We start from the raw sequence: 18,636 nt of genomic DNA, 5'->3' as shown, positions 1-18,636 counted from the left end.
TCAACTTGCACCAACTCACTCCTAACCAACATAGTTCTTGGTCTCCGTGCACATGACCAAACCGTGCAAGTCTTCTGTTCCTCGTCTTATTATCTATTGGTGTTACTCCTAAGTTCCCCTAAATACGCTGATACTCTAAACCCAAGTTCAGACCTTTTTAACAATAAATGTATTGGACTATTTTGTTGGCCATTGATCATGGATAGCATCTCAAGCCAAGTGATTCTTCAAAGGTATGCAATGTGAGAGGTAAGGCCACCTTGTGGATGGTACACATCAATAATCCCACTTGTCATAAATGATCTGGACCATCAATTTCTCTAACACTGAACCATCTCCAGCTCATTTTTCAGTTATGGATAGACACTTGGGTTTCTGATATGCCTCTCCAATCCCTATTTCCTAGATTGGCCTGTCTAACCCCAAATACCTCTGTTTCCATGGCTTCCTACTTTTCTGATGACAGGTATAGGCTATAATGCCCCCCTTGCAGGAGGTCAATGTCAGAGCTGGAGCTGGATGAGTTTATCAAGCTGTTGAAGCTGCTACAGAACATTCATCCTTCCTCAGATTTGGTAACTTGATTTCCTAGTCCCTGTCTTCTTTTGGGAAATGCATTGTCCACTCTTTGTTCAAGCTCTTGAGCCCCCCTTCTGAGCTGAGCCATTGCACCTTCCCCTCTTTCGTTGGCCGTACGGAACCCCCAGAAAAAAAATTAAAATTAAAATTAAAATTGCCACCTTCATCTGGCTCCTAGGTAAGGGAAGAATACTCACCATCAACAATTTGCAGCACCGGGGGTCTGATCTTGCAAAAATTTGTTCTCTCTGCCAGAAGGATGGAGAATCTATCAGCCACTTCTTCATTCACTGTTCTTTTGCCTGCGAGATTTGGTCTGTCATCTTCGACCTTTTGCACATCTCCTGGGTGATGCCCCGAGAAGCTCGTAATCTCCTCTTTATCTAGCATGGAGAGGAGGTACTATCTCTAAGGCCTCTTGGCACCTGATCATCTTGGTGGTCTTCTGGGAGATTAGGAGAGAACATAACTGTCGAATGGTTGTCTTGCATCCTAGCCTCGGATTCTCAAGCCTTCCCCTGCTAGTGTTGATCTGTTTAGGGTACAGCCCTGTTCGAGTTGTATGGATGAGCTAGGTTTTTCTGTTTCCGAATCCATGATTCAACCTTTGTAAAAAAATGAATGGGACCATCCATTTTGTTCACCATTGACCAATGGTTAGAATCATTTTGATCAAATAATTGTTAGAGGTTACACAAATAATGAAGTGTCCCATGAAAAAAAGAAAAAAGAAAAAAAAGAAGCAAGATTTGAAATCATTCTGGTGTATTTACATTCAAACACTTTGTATTTTCAGGCTACTCTGTGTCAAAAGTTGATAGTGAGCAAGTCAATTCTATTTAGAATAGATTCTGACCTGATTTATTTATTAGTATTATCATTATTAGCTTGGATGCTTCCAAGGATGTAAGGTTTACAAGATAAGACGACCAAGGATCAAAACCTGGACCAGGCACCAATATGGTGCTGTCTCTACCAGCTCTACTGACGAGCGGAGACTTGTGACCTGAAATTATTACCAAATACACCCTTTATAGAAAGGTCCACCACAATGTGCTCCTTGGCTACTCATCCACCTTGCACGTGGCAGACATCCGAGGAAAAGCAGAATGGTCAAATCATAAGACTATTCAGGCCAACATGACACTGAATTGTCAGCCTTAACCATCCAATTGATAACCCTCAAATGGACAGTCAAAAACAAAATTATCAGCCGTACAAATACAGTAGGCAAAAGCCAGATGGTCAAATATATTTTGAACAGTGATTTTCTAGATATCCCACTTGACAGTTACACCCACTACTTCAACCAGAAACAGTCAAGGTCACTGCTGTCAACACCCTTCCCACCCTACCAGCAAGGCATGCTGATGTGTCATATACATTAATCCCTATTTGTGCTTGCACCACACACTTTTACATTCCAAGACCTGCACAACACATGGCTGCATGCATCAGCGCTGACCCTTCTGTTTCTAATGGAATCAACATACCCCATCTCACCTGTCATATGTGGCATTATCAGCAAACAAGCCCTGCCATGGTTCCTCATGATCAGCAAGTTTAGGGCTGCAAATTCCCCAAACGACCAAATGTTGCACCTGTGTGAGAAAACCGGGCCTCCTCGGACTCTTTATCTTCTAACGGGCAGGAGAGCTCAGCTTGAGTGGCATCTGTGAGAAAGCTGGGTCATTCATCAGGTGTGACCCATTTGTATTAGTTTGAATGCTTTCCCAAACATAAATAGGGCAGAACATGACTCACAACCCCTTCTTTGGGCAAGTTTGTGCCACCCATGCGTAACTATGCTACTTGGAAGAGGAGAGTACACAAAGGTGGCAAGAAGGCAAGAGAAGTTGTGTTGCACTAATGAACTCAAGAGTTTACGACCTCTGAGTTTGGTTAAAAATGAGGTGTCCACCTTCTTATATTGACCTAAGAACCTAGAAACCTCTTGGATAATTCTACACAATCTTCTCTGCAAGACCACACTAGAGAACTCTAGAAACTTCTACCCTGCATACTTTCAACCATTCTCTAAAATTTTCTATAATTCTCTGCAAGGCCAAAGTTGGCTTTCCCTGGAATAGCCACTAGGGATTGTCTAAACTGTGACACATTGTAATCCATGCCTGAAAATCAAGCTATGCAACTATATTGAACATGGACAGTTGGCAAATTTTTCATAACCATCCAAAGTTTTGTGGCAAACCTCAATAAGAAACTGACCTGATTCCCATGGTCATTTATACTGATATGATAGCATAGTATCTCACAGAAAATGAAAGCAAAGAGAAAGGAAAAGAAGAATAGATAAATCCAACCACCAAAAGGGTAAAACCACCTTGTCTCCCAATCCACTTGTACTTGATGCTTTACATGTTATTACTGTTGAAAAGTTCAAAAGGGGAAATGCTACAAAATTCTAATGTTCAAGTTTAAGTAGGGGATGGTGAGTACCTGAGAAGGGTTTCTGTTCCCGTATTCCTTGCAAACAAGTAAATACTCCGCAAGAAAAGCAAGACCTAAACTCGGGAGGTTCCAAGTTTCCGCTCGAAAAGGCGCCGTAGGAGGTAAACTTGGAGCACGCTGGCCCCAATAAGGGCTGCTGACTCAAAGATGGCTTTGTGGATCGCCCTCCTGCTCATCCCTTCATTAACTGCACCCAAAATTTGCAATATTTGAATTAATTGTTAAGGCTGCAATGATGCACAAGAGAACTGCATCACAGTCATTCATTTTATCAAGAAGAAATGAAAACAATTCTTGATATCTCCTGATTGCATTTATAATGAGGAAACAGCCCCAGAAATAGTTTATGATAGAGAATTAAAAAATTAAAAAATTAAAAGCATTAAAATACAAATCGCTAACCAAATTCCCAGTACACAATAATAAGCGCAAAGCTCGCTTGAGAGCTAACGAAACAACAGCATCAACAACTTGCAAGGAATGAGCAAGAAACAAGATATTAGACATCAACATGGATTCCTAAAGCTCATCTGATACAAAAGAGATATGTCACGGCAGTAAAGTGGTTCCCTCTAATAATTCCAACAAAGAGTGAGAACATTGTAGCAGATAGATTCCCACCAAAGCCGCTACCTACCTCAATTTGATTAAGGCAGTGAGCTTGAGTCAATTAATATGACAACTAAAATCCTCCAACTCTGATACCACTTTGATGCAAGACAATTAACCACTTGCTCTAAAAGCTTGAACTGATAGAGCATGTCGAATCAATCCCTTTTATCTCATAGCCCAGGCCCCGCATCCCATAGGTTAGGATGTCGGCCGAACCCCCCTCATGGGCCCTACTTCACATGGGTTCCGCTTCACACGAGCCACCCGCCTCACATGGGCTGCCACCCGAGTGTGTCACCCCACCCAACAGGCCACCCCACTTGAGCCCGGTGTGAAAATGCCCCTGCATTACTTATCCCATGAATATCTTGCTCCTTGACTGTCCAACATTCTATCCTGTCAAGCATGCCGATCTTATAGTGATCCTATAAATATTCTACAATTAATTCAAATTAAACTATCAAAATTATGGGTCCCAGTTTAGATGTATGATGAACCAGAAATTACGCTAAATCAAAGGTTAAGCCATCCAAATGAAAAATCAAACAACTCCTATCCTCGCACATAGAATTGATGTCCAACTATCTAGACCATCCAAATTGTTAAGCCCATTGTGGATGGAGCATATCGCCCAAATTAATAGCAATTAAATGGATGCTTATAAGTAGAACAGTGAATGGCCAGAATTTGAGTGGACAAATCAGATTATTAATATTATCCTTACAGTCAACATTTTTCCATTGCCGGGATTTGAACCCGAGTCGTTATCCATAAAGTCAACATAAAGACAACATATTTCCTTGTCTTACCACTCATCCATCTCAATATTCCTCATTTTAGATACACTTAATCCTATGAACATCTTGCCCAACATTCTATCCCCTAAAGCATGGCCAATCTTATAGCTATCCACAACTAATTCAGATTAAACTATCAAAATGATGGGTCCCAGTTTAGATGTATGATGAACAGGAAATTATGCTCATTTAATTATAAGGCTATCAGATTGGTGGACATTTATTGGATGGTTAAAAATTAAAAATATCCCAACTCAACAAAAAAGTAATCAAAGGTTATGCCATCCAAATGGAAAATCAAACAACTCCTATTCTCACAAATGGACTTGATGTCCAACTATGCAGACCATCCAAATTGTTAAGCCCATTGTGGACGGAGCATATCGCTAAAATCACACTGATCAAGCAATCCTAACCAACCAAATTAATAGCAATTAAATGGATGTTTATAAGTAGAATAGTGAGTGACCTGAATTTGAATGGACAAATCAGATGGATAATACTATCTTTACAGTCAACATAGTGGGTTATGCTTGATCAACAGTTGGATCAGTGATCAGGATAGTCAGGATTGACAGACAACTGTGCCATCAGTACAATAATAGAGTCACCTCCATTTTTTATATGGTGCTAAACTAACTTGGAAGTTTAGTTTCTAAATGAGAAAAACTTTGATGCTCTGATAAAGTGTGATGGATGATATGCAGGAACTTAGAATCACAAATGGCATACAACTACTTCAAATTAAACTGTCCAAAGTAAGTTTAGATGCACCATAAAACCCAAAAATTATGCTTATTTTATCATTCGACAACCAGATTGGTGGATATTTATTGGACGGTGAAGAATGAAAAAAACATCCAACGATCCTATTTAAAACAATATGATTTTGGGACTATGACTTAGCAAGAATGGGTTCACGGTCAGTCAAAGGTAGTCAAGACCTCATGGAGATACGAGAGAGCTTTTTTGAGGTTAACGAGTCTTTTCATCCTCCCCACCCCTTCTTCAGGACCTCCCTTCTCATTTCTAGGACATTCAATCAATGTCGGAAGCTGAGAGGTGATGGTGCAGAGATACGCTGGAGTGAGTCAGTAAGTCAGTTGGGATGTCTTTTGGAGCAGAAGACGATGTGCACAAACATTTTTTTTAAATTGTTCAGAATAGAAGCATGCGGAAGTCGGATGCAGCTTGGATGCATAAATCAAGGCTGAAACATCCCAGAGGTTGAAGAGAATTGATAAGTTTGGAGAGCTCAGTGAACTACGATGCTGGTAGCAGTAGTAATGGAAATAAGGGCAGGGGTCTAAAAATTGTTTATCAATGAAGATCCTAAGCGGGAACAATGGGGGGGTGGGAAGTCGAAAAATATAAAATCCAAATTCTGACTTTGCAGGTAACCAAGTTGGATGCTTTTGATTCCTGATTCCTAGATTCTATCTGGGACATCAAGAATAAAGACTGAGTATCACTGAATGCGAAGGATCAGCAGGGGGTGTTATTGTAGCTTGGAACAAGGATCTCTGGTGCTCCAAATCTGCTAAGCTGTTGTAAAAAAATTTCTCTGATCTCTTACCCAGTCAGGGTCGGAAGAGACCTCTTGTTCCTGTCCTTTCCAAGGCTCTGAAAGGAGGAAAGTGGAATCATTGGAAAACTCTATCTTGGAAGAAGATATCGTGGTTGCTATCAACTCACTTGGGGGGGATAAGGCTCCAGGGCCCGACGGCTATCCTTAGCATTCTATCAACTCTTCTTGGACATGATCAAACAAGACACGGTGGAATTTGCCCAAGAATTCAGCAACGCGCGCAATATTGTGAAAGGCATGGGGGCTACTTTTGTTGCCTTAATTCCAAAAAAGGAGGGAGAAGAGTCACTCTCAGATTTCCGGCCCATAAGCCTTATTGGCAGCCCCTACAAGATCCTAGCTAAAGTTTTGGCAAACAGATTCAGAGCGGTGCTCCCAATGGATGGATCAGAATATGGGGCGCATTTGTTGCTAATAGACAGATTTTAGACATTGCATTCCTCGCCCATGAATGCATTGATTCCAAACGGAAGGCATTAAAGGCGTGGTGTAAACTAGACATAGAGAAGGTGTATGATCATGTATACTGGGATTTCTTGGTATACATGCTAAAAAGAATGGGATGCGGCAACAAATGTATCAGTTGGATGAAGGAATGCATATCATCGGCCACATATTCCATATTGGCTAACAGCTCTCCAAAAGGTTTCTTTAAAGGCTGAAGGGGTCTAAGGCAAGGGGACCCGTTATCCCCTTTTCTGTTTATAGTGATCGTTGAAGCTCTCAGTCACATGCTAACCAAAGGGCAGGAGGTGGAGTTAATTTCTGGGTTCGCTGGGGCAAGAAATGGGGTTAGGATTACTCACTCACAATTTGTCGATGACACCTTATTATTTTGTGACATGGATGAAGCCAAAGTAGACAACTTAAGGAAGACAACAGGATGTTTTGAAGAAGTATCAGGCCTCAAAATTAATGTCAGAAAGAGCGAGATTTTGGGTATAGGTCTATCTATTGAGGAAAATTCCTTTTGGCAAGAGTGTTCGGTTGTAGAGCTGGTTCTTTTCCCTCTACTAATTTGGGTCTCCTACTATGCTTGAGCAAGCTGCCGAAGCACTTATGGTCCAAGGTGATAGAGAGGTTCGAGCGAAAATTATCAAAGTGGAAGGGAAGATTATTGTCTTAGGCCGGACGTATCACACTCATTAAGGCCACCCTTTCTAATCTACCAGTTTATTTCATGTCCCTATACAAATGCCTCAAATCTGTTCTAGACAGATTAGACAAATTACGAAAGGACTTTCTTTGGGAAGGTGTTGAAGGAAAACACAAATTCCATCTTCTTAAATGGGAAGAAGTTCGCAAACCGCTATCCCATGGGGGTGTGGGCATTAGGAATTTGGAATCTATGAACGTGGCTCTCCTTGCTAAGTGGCACTGGAGATTTAGCGTGGAGGCGGGAAGTCTCTGGAGTGAAGTAGTAGTTGCAAAATACGACCTGGAAGAAAGGGGATGGGAGATCAAAAGATCCTCTCACTATCACGCTTCAGGCATTTGGAAGGTTGTCCTATCAGTGGCTTCTTTGGTCAAGTCTAATGTCTTTCACTCTTGGCAATGGGGATCGAATCAGGTTTTGGGAGGATCCGTGGTGCGGAGATAGGGCCTTGAAATCGGATTTCCTATCCATAGCTAATTTATCGCCTTTGCTGAATATTTCTGTGGCGAGTTGTTTCTCTTCCGAGGTAGGAAGTGGGGCTTGATGCCCCCAGTGTCACAGACCATTGACAGATAATGAGATGGTGATAGGCACATCATGCGCACGCCCCCCACCCTATGCACGTATTCGAGGAGGAAGCGGGCCCCAATTTCAATTTGGATCGACGATGACATCTTTGGAGGGCCTTACAGTTAAGGGCTGCACTATGGAGCATTGGAGTGGACCCGATCATCATATAGATTCTACTATCGGATCTCATGATCATGACCCACTACCTTAGATGACCTAGGATTTTGAGTTTTGACCATTCTCGCTATTAGAAACATCATGAATGGCTTTGATTGCTTAGACTAGTTATTATTTTATTTACTTCAGGTTTAAGTATTAGTATGCACACGTGGCACAAGGGTAAAATTGTCTTTTGGGGTTTAAGGTTTTCTTATAAATAAGCAACCCCATGTAGGTATTTTTTCAATGAAGTTGATGAATAAAAATCATGTGTTTTTCTTCTTCTCTATTTCTTTGGGTTGAAGAATCGAATTGGGTGTGAAACCCTCCCTTCCTCGAAGGGTTAACTACCGTGGTGCGAAGCCACAACCATCCCAAATCATCCCCACATCCATCATCCTCTACATTCCTTCCACTTTCAGATTCACCCTCTTTCATATCCAAGTTATATCCTATAACAGTGCACAAATAGATTTTCAAATTCTAGCTCATCTGAGGGGCTAAAACTTCGGCAGAGTACCACGCACAAACCGCGCATCGGATCGACATGAAATTTGGCATGGAGGCAGTCCTACCTTGGCCGATCCTAGCCTAGGAGTCGATTTCCGATTTTGTGGGCCCCACATACGTGCGGACGAGTGGTCACGCACGTCGCCCAAGGCCAGCTGCTGTCCACGCACGTGGCTCATCTCAGGTTCTATTTTTCATATATTTTCCTCCTTTTTAGACTTAAATCCAGATCCTTGACCCTAAAGAATCACAAATCCCAATTATCCCCAAATTTGAGCCCTAGATTTTCCCCTGAATTGAAACATGGTGAATCTCTTGAATTAGGGAACAGTCCTTCACAAGAAAGGATGAATCTTACTCTTTTGGGCTTGTTTGGTTTATAATTTTATTTAATCCCACCCTAAACTTGTGTAGGCTTAGACCCCTATAGATTCCCCTTTTTAAATGTTTGATAGTATGTAGGATGTGGAATTTTGTGACTGTTTAAATTGGTATAATCATGAGCTTGATTTCTTGCATTCCACATTTAATTTCATGTCCTGCATCAAATTTGGTATCAGAGCGGGAGGTCTCGTGTTTGAGACTCCTCACCAGGGGTGATTAATACAAGGTCATTTTCATACCGGTCTCGAGTGGGGTAGCCCATGGGATGGGGGACACACTCGAGGTGGGTGACCCATGTGATTTGGGGCCCACGGGAGAGGTCTCGTGTTCGACACTCCTCACCGGGGGTGATTAATGCAGGGGCATTTCACACCGGGCTCGAGTGGGGTAGCCCGTGGGATGCAGGGACACACTCGAGGTGGACGGTCCATGTGATTTGGAGCCCACGAGCCCATGAGGGGGGTTCAGTCGAGGTCTTAACTCCTTAAATGTGGGGCCTGGGCTATGAGATAAAGAGATTAATTCGTCATACTCTATAGTTTGAGCTTTTAGAGCAAGTGGTTAATTGTCCTGCATCAGATGGGCAACCTCGTCTCGCTCCTAGCACGTCTTCATAACATCCATCCTTCCTTGGAATCTGTGGATGGAGCAAGGTGTTCCGTAACGGTAAAGGTGGCCGTAACGGCCACCACCGTTACCATTATGATACAGGCCGTAACAGCCATTACAGCCCTCGTATCAGCTGTTACGACCATTTTTTATTTTTTGAAAAATGTTATTCTTGGACCGTTACGGTCTATTACGGGACCGTTACGGCACGTTTTTCTGTAACGGCCGTTACGGCCGTTTCGACCTCGTAACGCATAACGGTTATGATCGTTACCGTTACGTAACGGTCGTTATGGCCATTTCGACCCCGTAACACATAACGGTTATGATCGTTACCGTTATGTAACGGTTGTTACGTAACCGATTTGGAATACCATGGGATGGAGTGGTTTGGAATGCATCCCCTTCAGGTTCCTTTTTCTATCAAATCCTTTTACTAAAAAATCAGGGAATCAGTAGCAGCTAGAGGCAGTGGTTTCTTTCATTCTTTTTTGGTTTTATGATGCACCACCAAGATGGCTTCTTTCGCTTGGCTCGTGAGTAGAAAGCGCATCATTACTATTGATAATTTGCAGAAGAGAGCAATGATCCTCCCCAACATATGCCTTCTATGCATGGAAAACGCTGAGACAATCAGCCATATATTTATCCACTGCTCCACTCAGAAAGTTTGGTCTCATCTTCTCAACATCTTCGGCCTAGCCTAGGTGATGCCTTACTCTATTAACCAATTATTTCAGTTGTGACATGTTGTTTTTCCTAGCCAAATCCAATTGTGCTCTTTAGATATTGTGTTTCTTAGTAGTTCTATGAAATCTATGGTCGAAGTGTAATTCGCGATGTTTCTGCAACAAATCTGGGCCTTGGGAAGAAACATGAAATTTAAATATGTTATGTAAGATGTCAGGCTTAGATCATACTAATTCAGAACAATCACATAATAATTCCACATCCCACACAAAAAGCTCAAACATTCAAGTAAAGGGGAATATGCACGGGTCCAGGCCTACACAGGCTAGGACTGGATCAATAAAATTATGGACCAAACAATGCTCAAAGGGAGATAGAAATCAGCCACACATGCATAGTAATCAGTCCCTAATCCAAGGGATTCTCCAATTTCAATTCAAGGAACCCTAGGGTGAGAAAATGGGCAAATAAATTAGGGATAACGCAATCTAGGGCTAGGGTTTATGAAAACTGGTATAAAAGAGAGAAAATAAAAAGGAAAACCTGAATCAGCAAACGTTCACGCGTGCGGACAACAGCAGGGCCTGGTGCACGTGTGCACGAGCCTGGCCGCACATGCGAGCAGGGCCTGTTTCCCAAAACAGACTCCTTGGCCTTGGTCGTCCAAGGGAGGTCTCCAAACCCTCCAAGTTTTATGGTGATCCGACGAACGATCGAAGAGCAGTGCTCCGTCAAAGTTTCGGCCCTCCTGCAGGGCCAAATTCTAGAAATTGTGTGTAGAGAGGCAAACAGCTATAAAACAAGCAGATTTGAAGCGAGGATGGTCGTGGAATGGATGAAATAAGATGAGGGGGCAGATTGGAATAAATGTGGCTTCACACCATGGTAGTTAGCCCTTCGAAAAGGGAGGGCTTCGTACCCACTCGAATTTAGCCCTTCGAAAGGGAGGGCTTTACACCCACATGAATTTTTCCACAACTCAGAAACTCAGAGTGCAGAAAAAAACACAGGAATTTTTGTTCAACTTCAATGAAGAAAAGAACTATAAGGGGTGCTTATTTATAAGAAAACCCTATATCCCACAACTCGCATCATGTGCGCAACCTGTCACTTGGCGATTAAGTAAACTAAAATAAAAATCACTCAAAGAAATCTAAAGCGTTCATGATGCTTTAAATAATATAAATAAGCAAAACCTAAAATATGAACTTAATCCGACTAGTGGGTCACAATCATAAGATCCCATGATGGGTTATTCTTGACTATTGGGCCCACTCTTTTGAATCAAACTTCGTCTTTTAACTAGGAGGCCCTCCTTGGACGTCGTCATCAAGCCAGATCGACGGTGGGCCCTCCTTCGTACGTAAGTGCGTAGGGGGGTGGTGTGCGTGTGCATGTGGGTGGTATGCGTGCGCGTGTGCGCATGATTTCCCCATCAGAAACTGTCTGGAAAGTTAAGTGAGATGTCCTCGATTGGGTTGCTAGTTCAGGCTAAGTTGATTTCAACGTGGCTAAATCTGTATTGGGGTTGTAATTTGTTTCTCTTTTGATGTATTCTTACCGTTTGTCTTTTCAAACAGATCTTTGATAAAATACAGTTCTTTGATATCCAATCGTGCTCTTTGGAGATTGGGTTTCTTAGTAGTTCTATGAAATCTATGGTTAGAGTGTAATTCGCGATGTTTCTGCAACGAATCTGGGCCTTGGGAAGAAACTCTCTGGAAAGTTAAGAGAGATGTCCTTGATTGGGTTGCTAGTTCAGGTCAAGTTGATTTCAACATGGCTAAAATCTGTATTGGGGTTGTAATTTGTTTCTCTTTTGATGGATTCTTCTTGTTTGTCTTTTCAAACAGTTCTTTGATAAAATTTAAGTACCACCCCCACCCCCGCAAAAAAAAAAAAGAAGGTGCAAGGGTGTGATGGATTGCGTGTTTGCTCACTTGTGGAGGAGTGTCAATGGTCGGGTTTGAATTAGTGCATGCTTGGGCATGTGGTGAGTGTTGTCTAATGTGGACCAAATTCATAATATTGAAGTTTATAATTCGTAGGTGTTGTGGTGCTCTACTGTAATAGAAATGTAACGTAGATTTCATGGACATGGTGACGACAGTAGTCATATAAGTGGTAGTATCAACCATGGTAGTGGTAGTTCCTATACTGGTGTTAAAGACAAGCCTTGGTACTCTCATTGTGGTTGACCTTGGCATATGAGAAAGAAATGTTGGGATCTGGTCAGCTATCCTCAAAAGCAAACTCATTCTGCTAGTTCGAACACCAAGATACCTATTCACATAGACTTGCATGCCATGCATTCATCGGGTGTTTGTCGCTCAATCATCATCTTACTATTCTTTAAGGTGCTTAATCTCTGGCAGGTCAGCCAAGTATCACCATCTTTGCTAATCTCGTGTCCAATAACCATAATACTTCATCATGAATCATTGATTCTGGAGCATCCAATCATATGATGTGTATATATTCTCATTTTTCGTCGTATTCATCCACGTTTAACTCTAATTGCGTAAAAATTGTTGATGGATCATGTAGTCATGTTAAGGGAACTGATAGTGTCAATCTATCTCCTTCATTGCCTTCATCGTCCATTCTTCATGTTCTAAAATTGTCTCCTAATCTATTGTCTGTTAGCAACTCACCCAGTCACTTAGGAGGCGTTTGGATCATAAGCTACTTATGCCTCAAGTAACTTATCTCGGTTTCTACTTATATAGCAAATAAGTATGTCTGGTAAACAACTTATCAACCAAAAAGTAAAAAAGTATGTTTGGTTTCCAACATCATGTAAGTACCTATCCCTCAAGTTTGTTCACTCCACCCTTAATATCCAACGTCCTTCACATGGACCCAACCTTTGATGTGGATTGTTCATTATGTTGGGCCCACCTTGGTCCTGCCTTCAATGTGAACAATCCATCATGTGGGGCCTACCTTTAATGTGGACCATCCACCTTGTGAGGTCCACTTTTGATGTGGACTATCCATAATGTGGGGCCCACCATTAATGTGGATCGTCCATCATGCAGGACCCAACTTCAAAGTGGGTCATCCATCAAATGAGACCCGCCTTGGATATAGGTCATTCATCATTAGGGGCCAACCTTCAATGTGAATTGTCCTCATGTGGGGCCCACCTTGATATAGGTCATCCATCATGTGGGGCCCACCATCAATGTTATTGTCCATCATGTGGGGCCCACCTTTAATATCAATCGTCCATCGTGTGGAGCCCACCTTTGATGTGGATCGCCCATCATGTGGGACGTCTATCATGCAGGGCCACCTTGGTAAACTTACATATTTAATAATCATGAGATATGACATCATGTATGCGGTCCCATTGTTAGTCAATTCACACATGCTCTCCCTTCTAGCCACCTTGATGTTGTTTTCTAGATCCTGAGATATTTAAAAGGGTCTCCTAGTAGAGGGAATCTTTATTCCAAGCACAACCAACTGGATGTTGAGGAATATACAGGCAATAATTGGGTTGGTTCTCAGAAGAATAGGTCTACCGTATGCTATTGTACATGGAGCTAGACACGAACCAAGCTAGCTTAGTTAACTCACTCGGCTCGGATAAGTTGGGTTTGGGTGGAGCCGAGCTGATTTTTTGAGCTCGAAAGAATTTTGAGCCAAGCTTGACTCGACTCAGCTCGAACTTGACTCAGTTCGGCTCAGCTCAAGTTATAACTTAATTCTATAATATTATATTTATAACTTAACTTAATTAAGTTATATAATATTATATAACTTAATTAATATATTATATTTTATATTATATATAATATAAGAAAAGGGCCTGGTTGTATAAAAACGCTCAACTCAAAAGCACGAGCTCGAATTCGGTTCGAGCTGGCCCAAGTTGCTAACCAAACTGAGCTGAGCTGGCTAGTCAAGCTCGAGGACTGAGTTGAGCCAAACTCAAGCTGGGGTAGGCTGTTGGCCGAACCAAGTTGAGTTGTGCCAAGCTCGACTAGGTTCAGCTCGTGTACAACTCCAATTGTACACTGGCCAGCGACAACCTTGTTACATGGAAAAATAAAAACTAACCTGTTGTTGCATTTTCCAATACTTAAGTAGATTATCGTGTTATGGCTCATGGTGTTTGTGACTTTCATTGAAGTCCCTACTGACAGAGTTACGCGTTAATCCTTCAAAAAAAAAAGGAGACAGTTGCGTGTTCATGTTCCTCTTCTGATGACACTTCATTTGATAACTTGCTTGCAATTCATCTCTCTTTTAACCCAGTATATTATGACTGTACGAAGCACCTTGAAGCTGATTGTCATTTTATTATAGAGAAGATGGTGTCCACAAGGGAGGTTCACGTCTTATAAAAAATACCAAGATCAACTTGCTAGTTTCTTAACCTTAGGTATTGGTCGCCATCATCTTCAGCAAACTTATTCCAATTCTGCCTTCTTTCATTTTCATCTTATGTTTAAGGTGAAAAAAAGAGATCTTTGATGAGGGTTTGGTGAAAAAAAGTGAATGGCAGTGGAAAGGGGCAATATACAATCCACGTCCTTTTGGTTTTTTTTTTTCTTCTTCCCCTTTTTCTTTCAGTGGCCCAACTGATGTTGGTTGTTTGATAGCAACAATTGCATGATCCAAGCCATCCGCACGAGGGAGGTAGAAAACAACCTGGTCTCAAAGGTATCCGCAAATGTGTACTTTGAATTCATTTACTTTTACATCATTACATGTCTTAATTATTGTATGCTAGCAACATTTATATTATGTAAACTCATTTTGGTTACTATTCAAGTGATTTCTTACGGCAACGTATGCTTTTTTTAGCCCCATTAATGAAAACTTACTATTTAATGCATTCTTTTTATAATTTTTTATTCCTAAATATGCAAATATGTGTATTTGGGCATGTCTTGAAGTTTCACTGAAAAAATCCACCGTTTCCCCCCTTTTCCCTGCATTTCTAATTATCAGCGATGACAATATTATATCTTTATCTTCGACCAGTGAAACTTGTAACGATACCGACAACTTGAATACTGATTAAGGTTAATCCCTATGCTAAATGGAAGTTCTACCTTCCATAGGTCCTAATTGATTAATATCTTCTAAGATCTCATTGCAAGATTATTGTTTGGTTCGAACTAGGGCATATTTAATATTGGAATTCTTTATATTTGTGATAGGTTAGTTTTATTTCATGTTTTGACTTCTCTTATTAATCTGTTATTTGATTTTATTGTCCAATGTTAGGTTAAATTGTCTGTCCTGCGTCAATGAAGCATCATACAATAGGTTCCCATTATCAGGAGAGGTGGGATATTGAAATTGTTGGCCAAATAAGGGCCTGTTTGTTAAATATGAAGTCTGAAGTTGGAATCTGAAATCTGAATCTGAAGTCCGAAAACCTATTTGGTATCTGTTTGAAAGAAGTGTTGAAGTTTGAAAATTAATTTCAGAATCTAAAACAACCCATTTGTTAACAAACATCTGAGATGTCTGGAATCTATTAATTTGACACATTTGCCCCTTCTCTTGTTCGGACAGATGGGTGGGATCCGTGACTGTGGGGCCCACCATGATGTATGTGCCTTATATCCACGCCGTCCATCCTTTTTGAAAACTAATTTTGGGATATGATCCCAAAAATGAAGTAGATCCAAACTTCAGGTGGACCATAATATAGGAAACAGTGGTAATCGACCATTAAAAACTTCTCTTGAGCAACAAAAGTTTTGGATCAAGTTGATACTTGTGTGGTCTCTTCATCCAAGTCTTTTTTACCATATCAACAGGTTGGCAAATAAATATTTTGGTGGCCCCCTAGAAGTTTTTAATGGTGGGGATTCAACCACGATTGTTTCTTGTGTTAAAGGTGACACCCACTAAGTTGTTACACGGGTAACACCTAATCCGCTCCCAGCGTTAGTAGACAATCTTGTCAGGATCCAGGATCCATCGAAGCCGTGCCCGCACCAAGCTCAAGATGGACGGTCCTGTTAGGGGCTCTGTGGGGCCTACCGTGATGTAAATGTTTAATCCACACTATCCATAATTTTTTTCATACTATTTTAGGGCATAAGACCAAAAACAAGGCAGATCTAAGGCTCAAGTGGGCCACACCACAGGAAACAGTGGCAATTGGGTGCCTATCGTTTAAAACTCCTTGGCCCGTAGAAGGCTCTAATCAAGCTGGTATTTGTGTTTTCCCTTCATCCAGGTATGTGTGACCTAATCAACATGTTGGATGGTAAATAAACATTACAGTGGGCCACAAGAAGTTTTTAATGGTGAGTGTTCAATAACCACTGTTTTCTTGTGGTGTGGTTCACTAGAGATTTGGATCTACCTCTTTTTTAGTCTAATGCACTAAAATGGTCTCACAAAATAGATGGACAGTTTTGATATAACACACGTTATGGTGGGGCCCACATAACTTGGTGACGTCAGGTCGGTAGTGTGTGGCACACCATGCAATCCACTTCCACTACTTGCAGCATCTATGCAATCCAATGCAGATTTCCTACTAAAGCCCTTCGTGAAAACTTCTTGCATTGGGATACTAGATGGGGCTCACTGTGATGTTTGTGGGAAATCCACTGGGTCCATTTGTTTTGCAAGCTCATTTTAGGACAAGAAACAAAAAATGAGGCGGATCCAAAACTCAAGTGGGCCACACTACAGGAAGTAGTGGGAATTGGGTGCCTACCATTGAAAACTTCTTAGGGCCATAGAAAGCTCTAAACAAGCTGATATTTGTGTTTTCCTTTCATCCAGGTCTATGTGACCTCATGAAGAGGTTAGATGGCAAATAAACGTCACAGTGGACCCTAGCAAGTTTTCAATGGTAGTCGTTTAATTCCAACTGCTTTCTGTGGTGTGGTCCACTTGAGCTTTGGATGTGCCTCATTTTTCGGGCTCATCCTCTAGAATGATCTGAAAAAGTTGATGGACAGTGTGGATCTAACACAAATCATGGTGGGGCCTGAAAAGTTCCACAAGTTAAAAGTCGGGTTGTGTATTACGCAATTCGGAGAGAAAATCTCTTTGGCAACATGCATAGGGATAAATTTGGAAGCAATTTTTTTAAAGAAGGATTTGCATAGCGCATTCCGCATTCACCATTAAGCCGGACCTCCCTCGCCAAAAAAAATTCTACAAAAATCACGAAGTGCTTTCCATGTTTTGTGTTAACAAACATCGCTTAACACGGAGCACTTTCTAAGTTCCGCATTCTGGGATTTTTTTTCAGTGTTACCAGACATACCCTAAGTTAAAAGAATAATGAAAATTCTGATTAGGATGTGCTTTATGATGGACATATGTTATTTGTGATGCTTATGCATTTTGAAAGACATGGCTTATGGATCTCTTGGTTTAAAAACTCTTTTAAATGTATTTAATGAAAATCTCTTTATTCAATGTGAATTTGGTTACATGTGTTAAATTGTACGAGGCTATCTCACTAGCTTTTATAGCTAACCCTTTGTTATGGGAAAACAAATAGTTGCAGGTGATGATTTAGAGGTGACGTTTCCAGAGGAGGAGTTCTACAAGACATCTTATAGATTTCCTTTTTGTTTTAAGTTTGAAGTATTGATGTAATAAGGTCCATTAGATGACCACTAGATTAGACAATTAAAGACAAATTTAGTTGATTTTATGATTGGAACACTATTTACAGAGTTCAGTTTATTTTACTTTTGTGCGATGGATACCGTGTGAATGTGAATGTGATTTGAATTTTTTTTTTTTTAAGTGTGGTTATGAAGCATTCGTTCATTATTTATGTACCACCCTCAAACTCGAGATATGAGTCTCTATCCTTGGGTGTTACATTTGGTGTTACAGGGCTTTCTCTCCAGTTCTTGTATTCAGTGGATCATGTCGGGTACCGTCGATTTGCTTTTCCAGGTTTGGCATGGTGGGGGTAAAGGAAAAACAGGGAAGAAGATTTGCTGCCAAGGCATTTTGGTAGGGATTTGGGTTCTATGGATGGAACAGAACAATCGATGTTTTAGGAATCAGAAAAGATCGTTAATAGAGGTTGGGTTCATGGAAAAAGAGCTAGTGAAGGAATGGGTTATTGTAGCTAAGGTGATCGTGGCATATCAGCTAGGCAGCAGCTTGGCTGATTTGTAGTCTACTCTTTTTCTTTCTTTTGTTTGCTTCTCTTTGTTTTGCTGTATTTTTTGGCCATTTGGTCTTTCTGCAATAAAATTACCATCGTTTCAAAAAAACGAAAAAAAAAAAGAAGAAGAAGAAGAAGAAGAAGAAGAAGAAGGAAAGACATTCATGCTCCAACTTGAGGGGGTGTAGAGAAATATATGTATTTATGTATTCTTTTGTGTGCGTCTGCAAGCATTGTTTCCTATGGTCTGTAGTGTACTGTATTGTTGCTTAATATCAAGGAGATAATGTCAGTCCATTGAGGCTAACACACAACATTAAAGCCCTAACACACTCTCTTTCTCCATCCTTTCTCCTTTCTCCTCTCTTCCTCCTCCTTTCATCCTTCC

At 41.1% G+C, this 18,636-nt stretch overlaps 1 protein-coding gene across 2 annotated transcripts in view; it reads right to left on the bottom strand.

Annotated features, from left to right (window-relative positions):
• Positions 1-2,796: 2,796 nt before the first annotated feature.
• LOC131242025 (transmembrane emp24 domain-containing protein p24beta2-like) overlaps positions 2,797-18,636 on the bottom strand; it is a 37,740-nt gene continuing 21,900 nt past the window's right edge. For both annotated transcript variants that reach the window (XM_058240381.1, XM_058240380.1), the window contains exon 5: positions 2,797-3,238. In XM_058240381.1, the coding sequence (XP_058096364.1) occupies positions 3,105-3,238 (134 nt within the window). In that variant the 3' untranslated portion in view covers positions 2,797-3,104. The remainder of the gene's footprint in view (positions 3,239-18,636) is intronic.

This window comes from Magnolia sinica, chromosome 4 (assembly GCF_029962835.1).
Source record: "Magnolia sinica isolate HGM2019 chromosome 4, MsV1, whole genome shotgun sequence".
NCBI classification, from domain to species: domain Eukaryota; kingdom Viridiplantae; phylum Streptophyta; class Magnoliopsida; order Magnoliales; family Magnoliaceae; genus Magnolia; species Magnolia sinica.
This window is presented reverse-complemented; position numbering and strand designations above follow the sequence as displayed.